Source organism: Vicugna pacos, chromosome 13, assembly GCF_048564905.1.
Source record: "Vicugna pacos chromosome 13, VicPac4, whole genome shotgun sequence".
Classification (NCBI taxonomy): Eukaryota; Metazoa; Chordata; class Mammalia; order Artiodactyla; family Camelidae; genus Vicugna; species Vicugna pacos.
In genome coordinates, this window is record NC_132999.1 from 15,435,849 (window position 1) to 15,461,530 (window position 25,682).

The 25,682-nt window shown below is 36.1% G+C and overlaps 1 protein-coding gene across 5 annotated transcripts in view; it reads right to left on the reverse strand.

The window, feature by feature from the left end:
- LRRC7 (leucine rich repeat containing 7) overlaps positions 1 to 25,682 on the reverse strand; it is a 426,756-nt gene that overhangs the window by 258,671 nt on the left and 142,403 nt on the right. For 3 of the 5 annotated variants that reach the window (XM_031683476.2, XM_031683477.2, XM_072975753.1), the window contains one exon: positions 13,157 to 13,359. In XM_031683476.2, the coding sequence (XP_031539336.2) occupies positions 13,157 to 13,345 (189 nt within the window). In that variant the 5' untranslated portion in view covers positions 13,346 to 13,359. Of the gene's footprint in view, positions 1 to 13,156; positions 13,360 to 25,682 lie in introns of those variants that run through there. The other 2 variants (XM_072975751.1, XM_072975752.1) reach the window with 1 other exon arrangement.

Here is a 25,682-nt window from a genome sequence, read left to right on the forward strand (position 1 = left end):
TTTCCTGTCAAAAAAAAAAAGAATAACTAAACATAGCTCCATATTTTAGTGTCCTTCTTCTTCAATCTTATTTCCCCAGAATAGAGTAAGTATTCAGTAAACATGTATTGAATGAATAACTACAATAGATTCGGTAAGTGCAGTTGTAGAATTGTACACACGGTGATACGTAGGCACGAGGATAGTTGAATAACTGTGCCAGGGTGAGTGAAGAATGGAGATTGTGGGAGGTGACAACTGAGATAAATCTTGAAGTAGCAGATGAGGCAAGGGAAACAGCATGAGCTTAGAGGCAAGAAAGAGCTTTGTATTCCAGCAACACTTCCTGTGAGAGCAAAAGTGAGAGCTGGACAGGCAAGTTGTAGCTGGACAATGGGAGGCCTCATATTAGCATTGTATGCTCAGTTGCATGGTTTTCCCCTCTAAATTAGAGAGGAGACAAGGAACAGGCTTAACCTTGGTTGTAGCTTGGTCATATTTACATTTGGACATATCACTGTTGGCCGTGGGATGAATAAACTGGGGAGAAAAAGCAGGTTTAAGACACATTGAGAAAGAGACTGCTACACTAGTCCACTGAGAGATGATGAGAGCCTGACGAAGGCTCTGTTCACAGGGTGGAGAGATTAGATTTAAGAAATATTTAGGTGGCAAAAATTGATAGGACTTGGCCATTGACGTGCTGTGGAAGGTGAGCAAGTAAGAACAGTAAAGAATGACAGGGTCCTGGTTTGGGGACTGAATAGATAGTACCAACTGAGACAGAGACTACAGGACAGGAGACAGTTTCCAAGGGGCAATCAGACTTGTTGAGCTGAGTGTGAATATTCAAGTTAAGTCTGGAAAGCACGTATCAGTCTGATGATTGAGGGACAGGGCTGAGCTAGCCCAACAGATATGTGAGTCTTCAGTGTGGTGGCTGAGAACATGAGAACAGATGAGTGTGATAACCTAAAGAAAAGGGAAAGATCGAGAAGCTCTCCCAGAAGTTGTTACTGTGAATCACAGATGAAACCTGATTGCCCCGTTTAATGAATTATCTAGTTTTGGCCTCACTTGGACTCCCTATTCCATTTGACAATGTCATCACTTCCTCCTTAGAAGCCTTCACTCCCTCGGTTCCCTTGACTCTATTCCAACTTCTGTCTGTTGGCATCCTCCACGCCCCGCCCCGATGGCCTTGGCCAGGCTCCATCTCTCCTGAGAGAGCTCCTCTGCAGGTGGCTGGCTGGCAGTGCTTCACTGCCAACGACAGAGGCAGCCATCATTAATGTGCATGGCTAAGTTCATGTGGTGAACGTATATACAAGCATTTATGTAGTCAATTCTTAATTACTTAGAACAAAGAACAAGAACCTTTATTCCTATTAAAGGCCACTGACACACAGAAAACAGACAATTGAAAGCCATGGGAGTTACACGCAACACAATTAACCTTTATTGCAACCTCAAAAAAGGAGAACAAACCTTTAATTCATCCACTTAAAATTTAAAGAAAACAGAAAACTTAACTCTCTAGGCAATCAAATAGCATGCACACATACACACACACATGCCAAGATGAAAAATCAACAGCAAGGCTACATCATTACCAGGGAATCGAGAAGGAATAAAAAGGTTCTAAAGAGAGAGGGAGAATATTGGTATTTTCTCTAATCTCTGGTCAAGACTAAACTCATTTATTGCTCTTTTGGGTTCATTACAGAAACAGCAAACTGTCTCTTTATATAGAAAGAATAAATATCTCTAGGATTTTGTCAAAAATTAATTTTTATATAAACTTTGGAAGAATACATATCTGCAAAAGATTTTCTCTTTTTTTTGTATCACTATTAATTCAGAAAAGAAAATAACTTTCTTTCTATAAAGTGGGGCTATCATTTCTCATTTTGTAGAAGAAAGTCACCTTTGGGTTGTTCTTTATGGTATTGTAGCTCATAAAAATGGCCACCATTTATTGAAGTCCCCATACCCACACTTCACACACATTATCTTATTTTATCTGTATCAATGAAGAAAAATTAGATCGATAGATGATAAAAGTAAGATATAGGTCAAACAATTCGACAAGGTAGGTGGTATCTCTAAGATGGGGGGGACCAAGATTGAAAACCTTCCCCAAAGGCAAATTCAAATTCAAATCTGCCTGATTCTAAAGCTCTTCTGCTTTCCACCACACCAAATGCTTCACTTCTGAATGCTCTCCCTCTCAACAACTGTGAGCTCTAGTGGAATTCTGGAGCTGGCCTTCGAAGTTAATAACCACCTAGGAGGCCAAAAGTGTGAGCTTATATTATTCATATCCTTTGCTTCTCTTTTTCCCAACATCTCTCAGCACCTGAGGAGCTGTCCCCTAACTATGGAGTCTACTTAAGAGCCTCTTAAATGTCTACTACAGGACTTCCACCAACAGAATGCAGCCAACATGATTTTTTGTCTTTATAATTTAGATATAATTTAGATAATTTAGATAGATAAATTAGATAAATTTAGATAATTTAGATAAATTTATAATTTAGATAAATTATATTTGATTCCATCACGTATTCATGATTCTATCTTACAAGTTTTAATTGTCATTCTAGAAAAATGTATCACATGTATGCTATACCAGACACTAACCCAGGAGCTCACATATCTGTACTAATTTTTGGAAGCAAATGTTCTCATGATGATTTTTACATATGATCATAGGCCAGTTCTGTGGAAGGTCAGCCTTGTACTCACACTGACGTAATTTCATGTTTCTATAACAAGCTGAGAATAGCCTGACTCCCAGAAGTCCCTGGTCAAGAATTGTATCACAAAATTATTCTAAGGCTAATAAGTACTTTAGAGAAATTAGAGTATAATTTAGAGAATAGATATATAGAAAACCAAGTAAATTAAAAAAAAAAAGAAGCAAGTTTTAAAAAAAACCCACTTAAAAAAATACTCCAGAGAAATAATCTTCCATCAGTTTCCTAAAGGTTGATTTCATCCTAGAAGTGAGTCCAAATTGCTGCATTAGTAGGAATGCTGTCTCTGACTTAGAACCGCTTCATACACTAAGGATTGAGCTGGGAATCAAATAACACTAAAACCTGTAATAATCAATTAACTATTATAAGAACTACTGAAAATAATAGATAGGCCCTCCTTTATAAATTTACATTTTCACTTTAATGTCATTTAGTTTGCTCAGATGATACAATTTACTTGAGCATCATTTACATTTATTAGTGTTGTGGATCATTTTCAAAAGAAAGTTCCATACAGTCAGATTTGGTCCAGTCTACCAAAAGGTTAACCCCTGATGCTTTTTTTCTCTTCCAGCTCAATTCTCTCTGTTTTAGTTTTTTTAATTAATTTGTATTTCTATAAAAGCATTATATCAATTCATTGTTCTCTTATTTGCATCTCATCATCCCTCTTCTAAAGATAGCTGCTTTAAACTTTTTTAAGCTATTATTTCTTGCACTTTCTTCTATATTTCTAAAGAACACACATGCATCTTTACTTTTTGTTTATCAATTATAGATGGATATCATCTCTTTATTTCATATTATTGCAGATGAAAAGTCATATCACTTTGTACCACCACAACCACCATCACTCTTCCTTTTTCCTCATCTTCCCAAAATACTTACATCCCAATTTTTGGTTAAATCAATAATATTTGTTTGTGGGGTTTTTTTTTTCCTCGTAAATTTTTTTTTCTTCGAAGTTGCCTCACTTTTTACTTGCTTGGTTTTCTATGCATATATTCTTCACTCAAACAGCTCTGTCAAATGCCCAACAGTTATATTTCAAAATGCTAAAGCACATCAGATTTTGCTAAGGCCATGTTTTATTCTGGAGGACCTCACTCCTGCACCCAGTACAGCCAGCTCCAGTCTGGGCAGACTGCTCTCTCTCTGTGATGCACATATGGCCTCCATAGATACTCATCTGCTACTCCCCCGAATTGAGCTCTGGTTTCCAGGTCCCATACCTTCCTATTTTTGGCTTAATCCTACATCCTCTAGTAGAAACCTGGGAGTCACCTGTAACACATTTTGCTCCTTGCCCAGAAATCAAGGTATCAAACAGATGACAAATCCAATCAATTTTGACAAATCCAAAATAACTTTTGCCTCCCCAAATCCTTTCCATTCTGTGTCCTTTGTGTAATCTTCAGGCCATCATCACTTCTCACAGATTTCTGGAAGCTCTGCCTAACTGGTCTCCTTGCCTCTGGGTTTAACCTTTTATGTCTTAGTGCAGCTAGAACTATCTTTCTAAAATACATATCTGCTCTTGCTGCTATTCAGATAAGCCTTTAAATGAATTTCCATATATTTCAGTATAAAATTCAAACTCTCTATCTAAAGGAAGGTCTTGATAATCTCCCCAGCCTCATTTCCTTCATTTTCTCTTTCGCATTACGTATTTAAGCAATACCTAACTTCCAGTTTCTTACTTATCTGTCTTAGTTTCAATGATATTCCTTAGGGAGAACATGCCGCTGAATGTTTCCAAAACACTCAGTGTTTCCCCACCCATCACAATAGATAGCATACTTGATGCACTTTCTTGTTCAATGTCTGTCTTTCTTGCTAAAGTCTGTTCAATTGCTATTTTTCCAATTATCAAGTATCTGACACATAGTAAACAATTATTTTTTCATAAAGGAATTAATGAATATACATATTAGGTTGCAAACTCAATTTCCTACAGGAGCTAAGTGGGCAACTTCCATGTTGGATGGCAGTCTGGGTGGGATCTGTAACAAACTAGACTGCTCCATCAAAATAGCCCAGTGATACTAGACACTAATTTCCACCGAATTGTTACCAATTGGGCATATGGACACCACCAGACTTTCTGATCTTCCTTTTATTTTAAATAGACTTTTTTTTATTCGTAAAACGCTAGTATTTTACAAGTTGTCTATAATTTTAAAAAAATAGATAAGCCAAGCAGAACATGCCTGTTTGTTTCTGCTCTCTGGGTGAAAGATAGGTTTGCATTGCCAGCCCTGCCCTGACGACGTTCAGTTTCAGATCTCTCAGTATCTTTCGGTGTCTTTATGAGAATGCTCAGCAAATAGCTCAGTTTTCACCTAAAACAGATTGTGTCATATATTTATATACAATAGACATTTTCAAAATATTTTTAATAGTACCATTTTCCCAGTTCTCTAGGATGAAAATTTTATCATCCTTGATTCCTCCTCTTTGTTTATCCTCCAGTCTAGTCAAATGTTAAATGCTAGAAGGTCTTCCTTCAGATTAGTAAATTGGGAAGCATGTGGAATTCTGAGTAACGTGGGCCTGTGTATTCCAAGGACCTCACCATTTTCTAGCTGTATAACCTTCAGTGAATTCCTTTAACTTTTGTGCTTCAGTGTCATTGGGTTTAAAATAAGGATAAAGGGAGGGTGTAGCTCAGTGTTTGAGCACATGCTTAGCACACACAAAGTCCTAGGTTCAATCCCCATGCCTCCATTAATTACCTCTCCCTTAAAAAAAGACAGATAAAATGAGAATGCCAACACCTATTTGTCAGAGTTGTTCTATGGCCAACTACCTGCCATTTCAAGAAAAACATAACAAAATATAGCTAATGTATACATTTAAGACCCTTAATTTTGTTTTGTAAATTATATTCCTCTAGAACCCTAGGCTTCATTGCACCCCATTCTCCCTCTCAGCTCACGGCAAGATTGCCACTTCCCATCTTCTCGGCTCACTGATACCAGTATTTCTTTAGCACACTGAGACTTCTATCCTTTGAACTAAATTTCAATACCCATCATGTCCCTGAAGCCCTACCAATTACCATCATCTGTACCCATATTTTCTTTCTTCTATTTTATTAAAATGGATAAAGTGTGCCTGTTCCTCTCAGAGGCGACCCCTTCACGCCTTCTGTGAATCCCATGTCTTTTTGCTTATAGGACTTTGCTCCTGTAATTATTCCATCAGTTTCCTTCATTTAGTTTCTCCCCCTTTCTTCTAATTTATATATTCTCTAGTGCATAAATGTGCTTCAATGTCACTGGTCTTAAAAAACAAATAAACAAAACCTCATCTTGACCTCAAACTTCTCTCTAGCTTCTCTCATTCTCTGCCTTCCCTCACAACAAAATCTCTTAAGAGAGATGTATATATCCTGTATATATCCACTGTGGTCTCTTCAGTCCACTTCATTGGGTTTCTACCCTACCACTCTTACCAAGGTCAGCAATTACTTCTATACTAGCAAATAAACAGTCCCTCTTCCATTATCTAAGTCAGTCTCTTAGTTTATTACTCTCTGATCTTGAAACTCCTTCTGTTCTTAGCCTCCATGACAACAGCATGTTTTCCTTCAGAATCCATAGCAACTCTTTCTTTTCTTGCTTCCCTAATTTATCAATAGCAACTCTTTCTAAATCTCTCCTATCTCCACTCCACTAGCAAATCCTATTAACTTTACCTACAGAGCATAATCTGAAATGCTTCTCTTTGTCTTCATCACTACCAATGTAGTTAAGACCACCAGCTTCTGACTTAAGTATCTACCGTAGCCTCTAATATCCTTGCGTCCACTCTTGACTTACCACGATGTATTCCCAACACTTCAGCCAAAGTGGTATTTTTAAAAGATAGAAGTTATTTAATATTACTATTGAAAAAGAAATTCTTCAGAGGTCCCTACCCAACTTGGGATAAAATCTTAAGGCCTTCCCTGGCTTACTTAAACTTACTGGGTTTAGCCCCACTGTCTATATATACCTCCTACTGAATCTTGTACCGCTTTACTTTCCTTCTGTTCCTTGAACATACCACACGCATTCCTACCCTAGAGTATTCCCTCTGTCTGGAATGCTCTTTCTCAAGAGCTACATGGTTGACTCCTCCCAGTCAACTCAACGTAAAGGGTCACTCCTTAGAGAGGCATTTACTGTCCCTTCAACCTGAAGTAGTCTCCCAGAAATTTCCCTGCTTTATTTTCATCAAGGTACTTGCCGTTACCTAATATTTTCTTTTAAAAATTACTTTCATTCTCTTTTTACAGCAACCTAGGTTTTGTGAAAAAAGGAACTTGTTGGTCTTGCTGAGGAAAATGTCTCTGGCTCCTAAAGCAGTTGCCTGCACATAATTGGTACTCAAGAGATGTTTGCTGAATGAATGAACAAAGCAATAGATATACTTTACCTAAAATGTGTTTTTTATTTCATTTCCCAAAAGTTGTTGGTAAAAGTCAGCAAACGGGTTTTCAACCTCATTGGAATTTCTATGAGATGTGATATTTGGGTAAAGGTTAGCAATAAATGATGGAATGAATAAGTCTTCAGTTGGAAGATAAAACAGTTCAAAAACTGAGGTACTAGAGGAGCCCCAGTTTCTCACTGACACAATAGGGAGTTGTTAATACTAAAAATTTTTGAAACAATAAAACATTTTAAACAAAAATAAAAATCTGAGTAAGAAAAAATTATCTAAATTTTTCCACATATAAACTTTTTTCTTTTCTTCTTCTTCTTCTTTTTTTTTTTACAAATTTGCCCTTCATCTTACTCTGCCTTAGGCCCCTATTTATTTATTGAAAATAAAACTATGTATTTGAATGTCAAAGTAATTACAATAAAAGAACAGACTTGGAGAAAGATGCTTTAGGCAAGAGATTAAACAGTCAAATTTTGATCATTTATGCAGCACTCATGTAACAGTTTTACTTTGAATTATGTTTTATTATATTCAGATAAACGCTATACCTTTGGCATGGAGGACAGAATAATGCGCACCGTGCACACTGAGTATCTTTGAGGAAGTGAGTGAGTTGGAAAAGGTCATCTCTATTTAAACCCAGGATCTTAGGACAGCCCTCCATAGATAGATGTGGGGCTACTCACATAAAATGCCAAGGTTGCAGACAATTTGTTCATGCAAGACAGATGCTTAAGGAGTTGTCTGTTAATGTGAACTTTTAAAAAACGAAGTAACTTCATTAAACAAGTGTCAGCTTTTATGTTCTATATTTGCAAATTTAGGCCATGTTTAATCTAGAGCAAAGCTTTTTCATATTTTTCAAACATAACAATCGTTTAATCAGCAACAATAGTGATACAAGTAGTTTCTTTCACTTTGAAAGATTTCTCTTGAGTAGAAGAAAAAAATAATCAATGATCATTCAAATTTTGATAAACTGAAAGCATAATTATGAACAAGCATCTCAGAATTTGTCCCCCTAAAATATTTCTTCTCTGGCTCTTTTGATGTCACTAGACTTTGCACAAAATAAACAAGTGCCCTTGATTTCAAACAATTTTATTTAAAAGTATAAGGAAAAGCTTGGCTTCAGGGTCCCAAATCCTAAGTAGCAGATAATATTGAATTAAAAGATGGATCAATAAAATTGCAGTTATATGATATGTAGGATATTGGAGGACACTTTTTTTTGCTTACCCCTCCCCCTTTTTCCACTAGAATCTCAACCTTCTTTTTAAGGGCATCCTTCATTGTATAATATTTGGGGAGCTATCTGGAGTTTGAAACTTGAACAAATGTCATGGTTACATGGGGGTATTTGGAGGTACATTTGTTACAAGAGCAGCAGTGTGAACTATATTTGTACTGTGAATTCTGTGTAGCAATCCAGAGCTCTCTTGGTTCCTACCCATTTTTCATGCAACATTCTTCAGGCTTCTATTAATTTTGTGCCCAAGATCTATTTCCAATAACTGTTCATCTTTATCTAAAATGACCCGTTGTTTTTTATGGCCAATAATAAAAAAACAAAAACAAGAACAAAAACTGACACAATTGTACATCCATATTAAATAGTAAATGCATAGCCATTTGTTTACCAATTAAAATTTGTTTGTTATTGTAGTATTATATTTGTCTAAATTTATATTAAATAAGCAAATCAAATTCATTAAACATATGCCCTTTCTTATCAAAATAAGCCATTTCTCAGCTCAAGAGCCATATATCACCTTATTGTATTTATAGTGATTTCACATACTTTATATTATTTGGCCCTCATTGTAGTCCTAGGAGATCGGCAGAAACAAATTTGTTAGCATCTAATGCAGATGAAGAAGCTAAGGTTTGAAGGGGTTAAACAATGTGTCTGAAGCCACATGACTAATCTGTGCCAGAACTTCTACGAAGCCTAGGTCCTCTCTCTTCAGAGCTCCTTATACTTACTGTAGAACTTCTGTGATAATAACCAGCAACTATATTCACTTCCCTGTTTGTCAGGATATTTCCTTCTATTATTTATCATTTTTATCTATTTAAAATGTACCTCACATGAGGGAATCACAAAAAGTTGAGTTCGAAAGGAATTTTAGAGGGCTACCCTGCTGCTGTTACACGTGTAAAAGTAAGTTCTTTGACATTCCCTCCTTTCACTGCTTCTAGAGTCAGCGAGCACATTCCTTAATTTGAGAAAATATTATGTGGAAGCTCTAATTTATATGGATAAAGTACTTAGGGTTTGAGAGGAAGAAAAAGCACACTGAGTGTACTGTATTAGGTAGTGGATTATGAAGGAGCCACAAAAATTATTTCACCTCACTTCAACCCCCAGAATCTACATCAGAAATTAAGGGGAAAAAAACCAAATTAAATGAGAACATTCTATGTAGACAGGTACCAACATTTCCTGTTTTTCTCACCTCTGACCACAGTCAAAGGTCTTACTCTTTGCAAAATAATAATACACTGTATCAGAGTTATGCTGAGAATTTATAACAACAATAAAATATTTAAGCCGTATATTGCTACTGGTTAACACAATTGGATTGTCCTAGAAACCTTCTAGAGACATAATTAAGCCTGTTTAAAATTTTGTTGGGGAGAATAAGTGGCGTTGCTGGAGGGCATTGTTATTTTGTAGAAGATAATGAGTAAAGCTTCTCTGGTAAGGTGACGTTTGAGCGGTGACCTGAGAGAAATGAAGCAGCAGGCTGTGTGGAAAAGCAGTGCTGGCCGAGGAAAGAGTAGGGACCAAGGCTCTGAGCAGAGAGCTTGCTTGGCTTTTCTGCATAGGATTAGCACAAACAGCTCCCACATAGTTGTCAGAACCCATTTGCCGGTCATTAACTTGGAGCTCTATTTTACCTGCTGGCTGCAGGGATGATTCAGGTGCATTTTTCTTGCTCATTTATTTTGTTAAAAGTCAGAGAGGATTTCTTCTATTTCTGGCCAGTGACTGGATCCAAGCCATCACAAAATTTTCCTCCATCTAAAATATCCCTCTTTGATAAATTCTTGTCTGCTTTGTATCAGATGATCAGTGTTTCAGCTATAAAGTCCTGCATGAGTGGCCAACACGGAGTGGTGAGCACCATGAAATTGTTTCACTGTAGCCCTCGCCTGGACCTGGCTTCCCAATGTCTGTTTTCTTCCTAGGAGAAACAACTGTAGATATGGAGGCTTTTTTTCTCCCCCCGCATCTCTTAGCTTACTAACAATATTCTACATTGAATATAATAAGGAAGCATCTGGAAAGCATGTCCTTGAAAAAATGGTCAGAGAAACTTGGAAACTTGTCATGGGAAAAAGAGCTCTAAGGCCAAGTGTATGAATGCCTTTAAAATATTTTAAGGATCAAGGCAGCAAAGCCAGAAGCATACTTCCTTGTCCAGAGAAGGCATGCGTTAATAATCCTTCTAGCACTCTGAGTGCCCAGCCAAGCTGCAGATGAACAGATAGGTGTATGGATATGCATCATTAACATATCACAGAACTTTCTAACAACAAGAATTTTCCGATAATGGTCTGCTTCTTAAGTGAGTGACTTCTTCCAGCAAGAGAAAGTTTCGTGAAGAGGTTGGATGACTGTTGTAAGAGAAATAATAAGTAGGCATTTCTACCCTGTGTGGACCAGCTATCATTTACAGGTTCCTGCAGAGCAGTGGTTCCTGCCAACGCTCACGGGGCTCAACGCAAAACTTCAGTTGTCCACTGAACTTTTGACTTGTTCCTGTAGTATATAATCCATTCTATCCAAGTACATAGTCTTTGGTAATAGTTTTGGTAATAGTTTTTGGATAAGAATTTAACATCCCATGTGGCCGAAGAGAAGTTAATTAACTTTTCTGGCCTTGACTTGTTTATTGTAGTAATTGAGGGCTAAATAAATCAATTTCCGAAGTTGTATTTACTCAAAAAGAATCTAGGAACGTGATTCTGTGACTCAAGGAAATGCTCTGGGGAAGTGTTGGTACTATTTATCATAAGTGTGCTGGTGCAGCTGTTAGGGCCAATAACCCATCACCCATCATGGGCAGAAGACAGTTTTCTCCTAGAAACGGTCTTTGGAAATTTCAGTCAGAAGTGAAGCTGTGCGACACATTTTTTGCTGGAGAGTCAATAACCAGAACCTACCTTAAAATGTTACAAAATCTTACTGTTTTACCCAGGGTAATTAACATGGAAATTTTCCTTCGTCTGTGATAGGAGAACGATAAATACCAATTACTGAGTATTTTTTTATTCCAGGGGCTGCATAGGCATATCTCAACAAATATCCTATATATCCATCTATGTATGTATGTATGTAGGTATGTAGGTATGTATGTACGTACATATGTATGTATATATTATCTATCTGTCTGTCTGTCTATCTATCTAGCTATCTGTCAACCATCTGTCTAACCAGATAGGTAGTGCTGTTATTTTCCCAGTTTTGCTAAAGAAGAAACTGAAGCAGTCACAAAGTAAAATACCTTCCCAACTAATCAGCAGTGCTAGGCTCCAATCCCAGGTTCGTCTAATCCAAAACTCAGGTTCTTAATCTCTAAAGTTTTTCTAGATAGTTTTAAATGGAGAAAGCTTTTAAGTATGGCACTCAAATTTAGTTACATCCTCTTTTACATATAGCTAAATTGACCTCGTCTACCAAATTCACTGTGCCTTTCAATTTTGGTCACATACTGGCTTTTCCAAAATTACTTCTATTCTCTCTCTCTTTTTTAATGTTTCTCTTCAATTTCAAGATGTTTCTCTGCAGGTTTTTTAATTGCTTTTTTCACATTTCTCTTCCTACACTACTTCATATATAGTATACACCTGTGGTGGTCTATTACTCTGTCTATAATGTTAAATTCCTAATTCCAAATGACAAGCAAAGCAGTACTAAATTATAAGCTGTGTGGACTTCGACTACTGTGTGAAAGGCATGTTGTTTTCTATTTTTACATTTTACTACAGAATATTAAGCAACACAGATTGAACTAGTCTCTGAAGTGTTATATAAACACTGTAATTCATTATCCTAAATGAAAACAATTATTCATAATTTCCTTTGATCAGAACATTTCCTTCACATTTTGATAATTAAATTAGCTTTTAATTACGAAAGATTCCTTTTCTGGTTCCTGGATATTTAATATGCATTTTTAGCATAAATGATGGAAATGACATTGTTTTTCCTATGAGCCATTACGTAAATCTTTCACAGGTAAATGTCATGCCAACTACTTAATCTGAGTCACTCATTTAGGTGATCATTAGGATCCAGTGGTTTAGATTTTGAACCTCCTGCTTGTGGCCTTGGTTTGCTTTAGCTAATCTCTTACCATCCAATCTTTTCTGGTCACCAGAGGCATTTTCTTTGCATAGCACAGTGTCATAATGGCAGTGTGCATGTACATGTGTGCAAAGTTTGATATTAAAAATTTTAGCTATACTATATTTATTGGTTGGATGCCATATAAACTCAGTGATGTTTGTAATAATCAAAGATTCCAAATTCCAGAAACAACAGCATGCTTTTCACAATAGCATTAACTCTGTGTGTTTGTGCGTGTGTAAAAGTTATTTCTTAGACTTAGAACATATCATTCAAGCTTTTAAAACAATGTCAGCTTAACATACAACACACAAATTTTCAGTTCTAGAATAGAGAGTACTATATTTCCCCTTTCTTTCCTAAACAGAAACTATTAATCTCAACCCACCAATCTATATTTTCTTGGAGTCCATCTTAAAATAACAAGGCATAATCCATAAAAGGATGATTTCTGTGGAGTTCAATTGGTTATTGCTATATCACATGAAGTTACAAATAAAGTGGCATTAAAAGGCAATGAGTATCATGGGAAAAATTCTATTAATTTGAATGATTTATCAATTACCTAGATAGCATTACCATTATACCGAGCCTTTGAAATCGATAGGCTGTCAAAAATTACCTTTGGTAGCTCTTCAATTTGATTGGCATCTAGGTAAAGCTCCTCTAAGGTCCGTTCAAAGTTAAAGACCTCCTTTGGCACCTGCTGAAGGCTGCAGTGGGAGTAATCTAAAACTGAGATGATTTCTTCTTCACCTCGGAAACATCGGCACGGCACCAGACGGCCGATGATCTTCCGTTTGGTGGTCATCTCCAGGCACTGCACTAGAGAAAAACAGGAAAAAAACCACAAGCGTTTAACCAACTGCTTTTGAAAGTCATTTTATAATATGTAAAAGTTATAAACTTAATTCTGCTATGTATTTTATAACTACATAATGCTTCAAAATTTACATAGGACATGCACATGCATTATATCACTTAATCCTTAAACAGTCCTGTCAGGTCTGGAAGATAGATTTTTATTCTCATTTAACAAATAAAGAAATGGATTCAGAAAGATTCAGAGACTTATCACATAGTGGTTGGAATAGCAGAACTGGGCCAGAATACAATTCTCACTCAGTGCAATGCTTATGCTAGCACTTGTAACAGATCTGTGATTTTTTTCAATTTTACACAAATTGCAGTGCAGAATAGAAACTTCCAGAATTTGCCGGAAGAAACATACCTTCTTTGATTTCTGCAAAAATATTCAAGTTTCACCTATAAGGTTTATCATGTCCTCTTTCTGACTCAAATTTATTCTGTTAGTCCACATACATAAATTGAATAACCAGTATGTTCCAGGGATTGAACTAGGTACTGGGGAGAGAGTGGTGAATTGAACAAAGTCTCTGTTTTCATGAAGCTACACTTTATTGGAGCTACAGATTAGAGCTGAATTGATTATTCACATCAGAATAAGAATCTTTATGAATCCTTTGATTTTAACAGGAGAAAACAAATGTGGCACAGCTTTCTCTAGGTAAAACTGATGAAATGCTGTGAAATCTTGCATTTTATTTGTTGGGTTTTTTTTTTGCTTATCAGCATAAACCTATTGCAGAAAGTGACAGTTCACAAAAATAATGCAGTATTTTGTTTTCAAATGGCTTAGATTAAGTCACATTTGGAGGCAAATGAGTAGAATATACTTGAGATGTTGAAAGTTCAGCCCAAAGTCATCCTTCTTCCTCCTTTAGCTTCTGAAATTAGTACAATTACATTTTGGGGACAGGTTCATGAGTCAGGTCTTACAGATAATTATTTTCACATGATAATCTGTAGAAGGTTGACTCAAAACATTAAAAAGATGACTTTTACTCCATTACTTTCAATCTCTCAGACTCCTACACTTCTCATTTCTGGGAGCTTGAATCACAGTTTGTAACTGTTACTTTACTTGACCTTACTTGAAAGGCTTGATTGTAAGTTGGCCTCTCAGTGGGATCTAGCACATAGTAAGCAGCCAGTAAGTGCATCCAGCAAATATCTGACAAATGTTACGCACCTAGTCATTGTTTGTTGAGGTTATTGCAGTTGTAAAGGCAGGTGATGATGACTTAGACTATGATAGCAGCAGTGAGGAAGGAGAGAAGTGATGGAATGGAAAGGTATTTAAGAAGCAGAATCCAAAGCATGGGTGATAGATTCAATGAGAGGTGGAAGGGAGGCTGTGGGGAGAGGGAGTCTTGAAAAATTCCCAGGTTTTTAATTTGTCACTGGTGACCACATTGACTCCCCAGCTGTGATGCCACAGAGATGAGTCAAAGTGCGTATCCTGTCTATGATTCACAGCTGAGGAATCAATTGTTCACACATGTCGTCCACTGCCTTGTACTCACCCTTTTGTATTGACCCATGTGGCTATTTCTTGACACCCATTCTATTGCTACCACTGCAAACTGTTTTACTATGAAGAGAAAAAAGAGACTATCCAGGCCTGTACCTGAACCATTTGGCCAGAGTATCCTCTGTCCACTAAGACTTTTGCAATTTATTCGCTTAAGGCTGCTTTTCCTTTCACTGATCCAAAAAGTAGGCTCTTCTGTTCATCTTTTCTATCCCTTGTCTCATCTTACGTGCTGAGCTTTCCCCGTGGCTTTCCTTCAATCCAACTGAGCTCTGAGATTATATTTTACCTCACGGTCACTAACTTCACTGACCCTCTTCACTGAATGCCCCTTCCCCCTTGAAGTCTCAACTGAAACATGGTTCACTTGCAGCCTTTAGAAGTGGAGCCTGTGGATTTCTCACACCTTAAACCCTTCAGGGTTGGAAAGTGGAATTGTATCCCCTGTGCTCTCTAAAAACGATTGATTCTCCTCTCATCCTATAAAAGCCCTGGACCTGTGCTGGTCTCGGCAGTAATATCTTTCTGCTCTTCTTCACATCATTCATTTACCATCTCTTGAACCCACTGATGATTTTGGTAGCTGCTTCATGGACTATCTCTCAATCATAACTCCTTCCATTCCTGATTTATGCTCCCTACACATAATAACTTTCAACTTTTTTCACCCTAAATTTCTAAATCACTTGATTGTAGGGCTACCCCCTGATTTTTCCACTACAGGTTTCTAGTATGTAACAGAGCTTTCTTCTAACAAATTCCCAGACACTCCTAACCAGCCAAAAATATAAGTAGCAATTTTGTTTTAAATTAATTGTATTTATTTTATTATGATGATAATATCACTGTAATTCAATCACACTTTATTTCTTGTACATCTTTTTATAAGTTACTTTTTTCTTTGTTTGTTTTTTCTATGTACCTTTCACTAATTCAATTTCCTGAATCTACCCTTGATATAGTAAAACACGTGTAATCTGTCATTATGTACCCCCTGGAAAAATCCTTCAGGAGCACCATATCTTCCTGCTTCTGTCTGGACTGGTTGCTTTTCTAGACTACATATATGTATATATATGTATACGTATATACATATATATACATTCTGGAATTTCCTTTCACTGTCATTCTGTGAATTTTGTATTTCTTTCTTCTGTTTCGTTGCTACTTCCTCAAACTCATGTCTTTTTCTTTTTAGACTTACTGGAATACAACGTTCAATGGTGGACTATAACATCCAGTAACTTACTAAAACAGAATCTCTGGTAGGTACTTTTTTTGAGACCTTTACATATATGACCACGGTTTCATTTCTTTCACCTAGACAGAATTGAAAGTTTGGCTGGATACAACTTCCAGGTCAGAAATAATTTTCTTTATAAATTCAAAGGTATTTGTAATTTATTATTTTTTAATTTTTAAGGTTGTTTTCAGGAAATCTAGCTCCATCACTATTTAAAATCCTGTTTCACATCCACCTTCCCCTCTGCTAGGACATTTTAGAATTGCTATCTTAGTCTTTTGAATTTTCATGACAATGTGCTTTGATGTGTTTTTTTAATCCACTGTACTGAGTACTTGATGGACCCTTCCATTTAAGCACTTATCCTTCAATTATGTTAAATTTTCTGTTATTATTTAATTGATGATTTTTTCCTCTTCATTGTTTTCATTTCTCCATCTGTAATCCTGATTACCTGAATATAGGACCTACCTCTTAGAATTATCCTGTAATTCAATTATTTTTTTCTCTTGTAATTTCCATGTCTTTGTCTTTTTATTTTATTTTCTGGGAGATTTTCTCAATTTCATCTTCTAAGTCCATCTGCTGTATTATCTTTTATCAGATAACATTTTTACTGTCCAAAAATTTGTTGCTTTCTAAACACATGCTCTTTTTTCGTGTTTGCATTTCAGTGTGGCATATCATTTTCATTTCTCTTGGAAGATATTATCTATAGACTTTTTTTGTCCTGTGCCCTCCACCCTCTGCTCCTTGCATTTTTTTCTGAGTTCCACTTTCCATTTGTTTCTTTTGGTCTTAATCTTTCATGATAGGGGTTTTCCATAAATGTCTGGTGATCCTTGGCTGTCCTTCAATACTGAAGACTAAAACTCTAAAAAGCTAATTGGAAGCTCTGTATGCATGCTAGGTCTCACTGCAGGATAATGGCAGCAAGACAAAGAATATTCTGGTCTTCTGCCTGGGGCATAGCTATGTAGTTCTGTACATAAGGATTTCAGTCAATTTTTCTATTTCCAGTACTAAGTCTTTTCAGTTCTTTGTCTGGTACCTGTTGACTCCAAGACTCTCAGGAGGTCTATGGAGCAAATCAATTTTTGTATTCCTTTTTGTGTACTTCATAATGTAGCTAACAATGTACTTTTTATATGGCTGAATATAAGCTACATCTTCTTTCCCTTTCTTCTTAAAATTTGTCGAAATTTCTTATCTCAAGATGTCTTTTCTTCAAAGTTCTTTTTCTTTGTGATTATATGTATTTTAAAATTCTTTTTAGATTAGTGGAATTGTGGTTGTTAGTATAGACAAATAAGGAAGGTGGGAGATTAACTTCCACGTTTGAAAAGGTTTTTCTTTAATCTCCTTCATACTTTAAATCTCTTCTTGATCTATTAGAAGCATTGGTCAGAGAATTACATTTTTCTTTCAGAAACACTCTTCTTTTGGCTCCCTTGACTTCACACTCTTCTGACATTTATCCTTCCACCTCAGTTCCTCCATTTCTGTCTTTTGAGAGACTGCCGTCTTCTCTACCAAACACCAAGGTTTGTAGTGTTAGAGTTTGTCCACCATGAGGCTCGTTGCCCTTCTAATTGTATGCTCTCCTCTTTACAACCTCATTCACCTTTCCCGACCCTCTTTTCATTTAACTTTGATGACTGATGGCTGTAAAGTTTTTCAAATTTCTTCTCGAATTTATTTCCCTCATCATTTCTACTTTGTGTTTCATGAGCAGCATCTCAAACATCACATGTTCAACACTGAAGTGATGCTCTTCAAAGACATGGAGTCCATCATTGTGGTCAAGAACTTGGACTCTGGAACCAACTCCCTGGCTGTGTGACTGAGCACGTTATTTTACCTTGATCAGTTTAGTCATCTCTAAAGTGACAGAGAACATATCAAGCACTTAGGATTGTGTCTTCATGTTCTAAGCATTCACTAAGTGTTAGAAATTACTGTTCTGTCCAAACCTCCTGTGCCTCCTGTGTCCTCAGTCTCAGTGAATGACAATACCATCCACCTAGTTTTTTCAGACAGGAACCTTGGCATTGTTATTGATGCCTCTCCTTCCCTCACTTCCCACATCCAACAGTGACCAAGTCTTAATCCTTCAAAAGCCTCACCATACCCTGATTCAAGCCTATTGTTCATCATTTCAACTGCCCAGCAACCTAGTTCAAACTATTATCTCTTGCATTTGTACTTGTCTCTCTCTTTCTATTGTCCTCTCACCACAGTGAAGTTACAGTGACCTCGATAAATGCAAACATTATTATGTCATCCTCTTGCTGCTAATACTTCAGTGACTCCTCTCTTCCTTCAAAAATCCAAATATTTTACTGTGGCTTACAAGTACGATATGGTCCTGTGGTCTGACGGCTGCCCTCCATGCTCACACCCAGCCCCCTGTGCAGCCTGGCCAGGTACCACTCTTCTTACTTCTGTGCTCTTTATATTCACAGCTTCTTTTGCATTCCTAAGACTACAGGACCTTTCTTATACTAGGGACTTCAGATATAGGGCTGCCTTTGCATAGGGATAATTTCCTTGTTTTTTTTTTTTAAATTTAGATTAGAAGCAATAATAGACACTCTTTATTCAATTTGTTCCAACTCTATATGCCCTCTTCTCTGTAAGTTCCAACTGTATGTTGTAATACCTTTGATCACATTTTAATTACTTATTCAATATCAATCTTGTTCACTATATTGAAACTTCTGTGAGGACAGGGACCATGTTTAGCCTGTTCAACAATGTATATTTCCAGTAACTTGTCTAGTATCTGGCTCAGGGTAGATATTTAAAAAATATTAATTGCATTAGTAAATGAATATGGGAGCTAAAGATGATTGTAATGAATTTTATTTGTACAGTTCTTGCAAAATTTCAAAACAATCTATAATCTATCACCTTGTTTTTTTTATGAGAAATAGGCATTCATATATTATTTTTCATATTCAATAATAAACTAATCAAGGTCTACTGAGTCTATGGTATGCAGAAGGTCACACAGAGATTAATTAATAGACTTGAGATTAGGTCTCATGTCTTCTTACTCCAAAGCCATTATTTAACCATTTTTTTCCATTTTCAAACCCTGAATTTCATTAACAATGTTATATAAAGATCAGCATATGAGAATTAACCAAGACATGAATTTACTAATTGTTCTAACACACACTCACTCACTCACACACACATACTTGATAGTTATTGATGCATAGAATACTTCATAGATATGAACAAAATGAAAGGGTAGCAGTGAGGGAAATAACATTGTTCTGTTTTATCTAGTGATTAGAGTTAATTTTTTTTGAATGTCAAAAGCGGGGAAATGTAGTAAAGTAGAATGGAGAAAGTGTTTCAGGAATTAAGTAGAACACAACATACAAGAAAGTACGTAAGTGTGACACTGCTGATATATAGAAGCATAGACTAGCTTTCCTTCTGAAACATGACCATTGTCTAGTATACCACAGGACCATGCAGTCCTTCTAGGTGGCACTAGCTAGCTAGGTACTCGCTTCCCCTCTTGTTTGGACTTTGACTCAGAAGCAATCTGATGTCCTATTTTACTACACATCCTTAGCAAACATCCAAAAGAGGAATCCTTGGATTTTTCAGTTTTACAAAGGGATTTTAAAAGGCAAGAGGAAAACAAATATTCACATTTTCCTGTTAATGTCCTTCCAGTAAATTCCTTGAAATCAAAGATAAAAGCATCATTTTTTGGATTCTCACTGCATGGATTCTCTTCTCTCTTGAATCATATTAAAAATAAACAACAACTAAATTGAATAGCCAAAGGGGATTTTCCTTTTTATTCTACAAGCACAACTTGCAGTCAACAGTTCTCCCTTTCAACACTCTCCCTAAGTCAGATGTGTTTCAAGAGCAGGGCTCGCTAACACGGCCTAACCCAGGTGAAGTAGCAAAAAGATTCATCTTGTGACATTCTTCAAATCCTTCTCTATTGATAATTTAAACCCAAGAGAATTCCAACCACATGAGAATTTTGCCTGCAGTAGTCAACTCAAGAAATAAGAATATATGTATCAAAATGCCCAACTTTGATGATCTTTGCATTCCTTAGGATTTTTAGATCCACATATGCCCCTATTATCCTTGCCTAATATTCCATCCCTGGAAAGATAAAAGGACAAAGGAAGTTCAATCTTTCCAAGATTCCTTGTGATAAACACTCTGGCTGTCCTCATTATTTGGCACAGTTCTACATTTTTCAAATGACAAATGCTTCTAATTTATTCACTGAGAAACCTTTGCTTCACTAAGTGTGCCACAGGGATATGGAAAACTGCCAACCTCTCTCCATGTCCTACTTCAAGAAACATCTTGAAAACCATTAACCCAACCTGAAGTACATTTCTGAAACCTCCTTATCAAGACAACATACACGGTGATTCTAGGACTCAAAGTGGAGCATCTGAGGCTTGTTTGTTTTTTGATTGTTGAAATGATCACATTTCAAAAACAGTCAGATTTCATCGGTTTGTTTTCATCTTCTCATTACAATATCTGAAAGCCTGCAATTGTTATCCACAGTTTGATTTGCTATCAATACAAGGAAACCAGTTTGTCTTCATGAAGATCAATGGACTGATATTAGGAGAAACACACTTGTGGTCCTTAAGGTTGATATTGTCACATCAGCAATCCAAACAAGAAATCAAGGACAGCATGGTGCCTGGCACCAAGAAAAAGCTTTTAACGTATTTCCAAGTTCTGCTTTTAGACAAGTGACTTTTCTTAAGAGCAGCAATACGTCTACACATACTTCCGAGGAATTTTCATCCACTGACTTCAAATTGTCTCTTTCTATGAATGATTCCTAATATAAACCAGAACCCCTGATTTAGTTTCTGTCTAATAAGCTATCTATCCTTAATTAAAACTCAACTTGTCGAAAGCAGAGCTTGAAAATATTTACTAAGCTCCTACTCTGAACCAAACATTGCGATTTCCTTCTTGATTTCTTGTTTTGATTAGTTGTGCTTTAATTATCTTAATTCTGTACCTTGGAGCCATCTTTTACTACTCCTTTCTTTCCTTCTACATTAGACATTCAATGTCCTTCCCTCTCTTTCCTTACCAGTCAGTCTAGTTCAGACCCTTACCATCTCTCAGTATTACTGCCTAAAGTAATAGTATATGAAAGAATACTGTTTCCAGACATCTTTCTTTTACAATTATTTATTCGGCAAATATTTATTAAATGTCTACTATGTGCTGGGTGCTGGGTTATATGGTGGGAAACACTAGTGAGTAAAACAGCTATGGCCCTTGCTCTAATGAATTTACTGGGTAGTGAGGGAGATAAATATTGAATAAACAGTTAAGCAAATAAATCCATAATAGCACATTGTGATAATTGCTATAAAAGAAAATATTAGAGCTTTATCCATTCTATATATTTACACATGCATAAAGTATCTTGATTAACTCTCTAAAATGCATGTCCATTACCCAGTTCTAAAAAACTCTTACTAAGTCTACATTTTCAATAGCACTATTTCCTAGTCCATGTCCCTGGGTTTTGTCTTCCTCTAAGAAACAAGCAGTATGCATTAGCAAATTAAGGACTCGGAAAGATCTTGTGCTTAAAGAAATATGCTTATTTTTGTTTAAGCCAGTGCTTCATAAACCACTTAAAAATTAAGACATATAAAATGTTATAGTTTACCACTGTAATTAGAAATTAGTTTTCTGAATCACACATTTTAGGAAATGTTGGTCTAACTAGATTCTTTAGCTTGACATTCAAGTTTTTCTTAACTTTTTTTATTGATTTATAATCATTTTACAATGCTGTGTCAAATTCCAGTGTAGAGCACAATTTTTCAGTTATACATGAATATGTATATATTCATTGTCACATTTTTTCTCTGTGAGCTACCATAAGATCTTGTGTATATTTCCCTGTGTTATACAGTATAATCTTGTTTATCTATTCTACAATTTTGAAATCCCAGTCCATCCCTTCCCACCCTCTTCCCCCTTGGCAACCACAAGTTTATATTCTGTCTGTGAGGACATTCACGTTTTTTTAAACCTAACTTTTCAGTTGTTTTACCTAGTACTTCCAGTTCTATGCTCTAAGTTACACCACACCCAATACCTAATGTCCCTTATCCATTTTCTTCATCTATACTGATCCTGCCAACCTATGGTTAATTACCAACTATTATATATTTAAAAGTCATGTTGAATAATCTTAATTTGTTGGTTATTATAATTTGCAGGCCATATAAGAGCAAAATAACTTATGTTAAAGAAATCTGTGCTTTGGAACTTCTTGGAATGATAAATAGAATTTCCTGTTTTACTCTTTATTTAAGTCCTTGCCTACTAGCCATAGTATGTTCTGGTAAAAAAAAGAACTACAGAATTTGAATTCAGATCACTATTGAGGCTCAAATTCTTCTTCTTAAAGTCTTCTCTAACTGTTCCAAACTATAAATAATGCTCCCTTCCTTGTCTTCCTCCTCCTTCTTACTATTAATATTGTCATCTTAACACTAACTACTTTAAAGAAGATCAACGTTAAAGATTATAGCATTAACCTGGGAAAAAATCTCTTGAGAGAAGATTTGTACTAAGTAGTGGCAAATAGAAGCTTACTCAGAATCTCTCCTTGTTGTATCACAGGCAAATAACAACAATTTAATACTTCTTTCCTTCCTTCTCCATTCATCCTCTCTTGGAATCTTTATCTACTGACTGACTTAAATATGCTAATATGGCTGTAGAGGACAGTAGGAAAGCAAACTGCAAGCTTTGATTAAAAATAGCTCAAGTTCAGGGAAAGTGTTCTAATTCTGTAATAAAATGTTACAGTTATGCTTCTTGAAGAATTTTGCTTTCAGGCAAGTTGTGAACCTGAGTCACGAGCCGTATGAAGCAACAAATTCCTAAGTATTAGGATACTCTCAAAGATCTAACTTTCATAAGGTTATAACCTAAAGTAATGAGTCTCTGGAATAAGTATCTGAAGGCTTGCTCATATAAAGATACAGAATAAGAAAATGGAAGAGAAGTAGTCAGATACAGGCAATTTAATTAATAGTACTTTAGGTTTTGTTGGAACCTTAGTCTAATCACTTGTCTCATCTTTGAATGAATTATTCAAATGATGGTCTTATACCTTAATATCTCCTGAGATATTTTTATATTGTGGTATAAGATAATGATTTATGTTCTTAGTGATGACTGAGTTATTAAGAAAAAGATCAATTATTCAGCATGATTTACTGAGGAGCCAGAGATATGTATGGTACATTTAGATATAGTTAAATCAAATATTTTATTTAAGGCAAATTTGGGGATATGATGGTTAATATTTATTTTTGTAAAAGTCCACTTTACGTGAAACACTTCACCCCACACCTTCTTCCAAAGATATGAGTCAGAGCTTCAGTGGGAGTCATGAAGAAAGCATTTTCCAGGCAGTTGTCTTAGCTCGGGGCCCCCCTGCCTTTTGTGATGTGACACAATATCAATATGGTGCCCTTCACAAGACATGATGAAAGGCTTATGTTTTCCATCTGGTATACACAACTTAGAGAAAGCATTTAAAAATGGCATTTCATGCTGCTTTATATTTATTCTTCAATCATAAGTATGGATAACTTCTGGTATTATCTCTGTTTATTAATATTTTAATTAACGCTGATGATGGTGGTACTTGTGCCTTCAGGACAGTTACAGCAAATGTTGCAATTTGAAACTCAACTAAATAAACAGGGCTTGTGGTGATAAGCTTTTAATCAATTAGTTTGCTTTGGGTATAAATCTAGGCAGTTACTTTATAATTGGAAAGATTTTAAGAGATTCATGAAACATTTAAGCTGGCTTGAGGTCACCCTCAGGCTGAAAGATGAGTTAAAATTAAGGGAAAATTAATTAAAAAAAGCTTTCTGCAAGGAAGTTAGGGACATGTGAGAATGCATTCACAGATTTAATAATTGTTAAATGAAAAGTTCATGAAAGCTTAACATGGAAGAATCAGAGGCTCGTTTTAAAACTTCACTATTCTGCTATGATTCTGAATTCTTTTCATTGTCAGTTTCTGATATGAAATTAAAAGCATAAATTCAAATAACAAACATAATGAGTATTTTAATACTTATCTTTATTCATTTTGTAAGTAATAAGTGTTATGTGTAGAATTTTTTTGGTTTATATTCTTAATTAAATTATTTAGGAGATGATGAAAGGCAACAAGATTGAGAGAATTAGGAGAATAAAATCAATAGCAAAAGTTTTGCAAAGAGAATTGGAAAAAATCTAAAGAAGGCAGGTGAACTCTTTGAATGAAAAGAGCATGCCAAACTAATGGAGTCCTGATGGTAGACAGAATGTACTTCAAAAGACCACATGTTACCAGAGTAATCATGTCTAAAATTCAATTCTGAACATGTTTAAAACTCTTCACAGGCTCCCTGCTACCTCACCATGAGCCCTGTGTAGCCAAGCAGGGCGAGTAAGTCTCTGCCAAGACTCCAGTCCCCTCAAGGACCATATTACCACCTTGCCACGTTTTCATGTCTTGTCTTTGCATTTCCTGTTCTTGTGAACTGTCTTGCCTGCTCATCTCTCCTGAATTACTCTTCTTTATCATTTTCAACTAAACTCAAGCATTATGCTTGTAGAAAAATGTTCCTCTACTATTCCTGTTACAGGTGAGCTGTGTTCTCCCCAAATTCACATGTTGAAGTTCTAACTTTCAATACCTTATTTGAAAATAGGGTCACTGCGAGTGTAATTAGGATGAGGTCCTACCACTGTAAGGTGGGGTCCTACTCCAATATAACTGGGATTCTTAGGAAAAGAAGGCATGTGAAAAGGGAGATGCACATAGAGGGAAAACGTGGAGAGATATGGAGAAGATGTCCATCTACAAGCTGAGGAGAGAGTCTTGGAACTGATCCTTCTCTCACAGTCCTCAAAAGGAACCAACACTTTAATTTAGTACTTCTAGCCTCCAGAATTATGGACAATGGATTTCCATAACTTGAGCCACCTAGTTTGTGGCCTTTGCTATAGCAGCCTTAGCAAACTAATACAACCCCCTTCTGCAGCTTCCAAGCCAGAGTTAGGTGGTTCTTCTCCAGCATCTATAGAACCCAGGACCCAATCTGGCATAGACTTATTACAATTGTTTCATTGTAAATCTCTTGGGGTAGCACTAATTAGACCATGAACTCTGTCTTTTGTTTGCTTTCTTTATCTGAGGCAGACGTGCAATGTGAAATTTTCTTTTGTACAGACTAATGAACAGAGGCAAAGATGAAAATTTTGTTTGGCCTTAGATTCACCAACCTGCTGAAGAAGATTTTAAACTGCTACTTCAGATGCAGGTAAGAACTATACAATGAAAGTATAAAATTAATGACTCTCAATGTCTTTCATCAGTACACAAAGGGAGTATAATAAATGACTTGAAGCTAAAATTTTAATCCAAATAGTTCAAGATTTCAAAACGTCTTT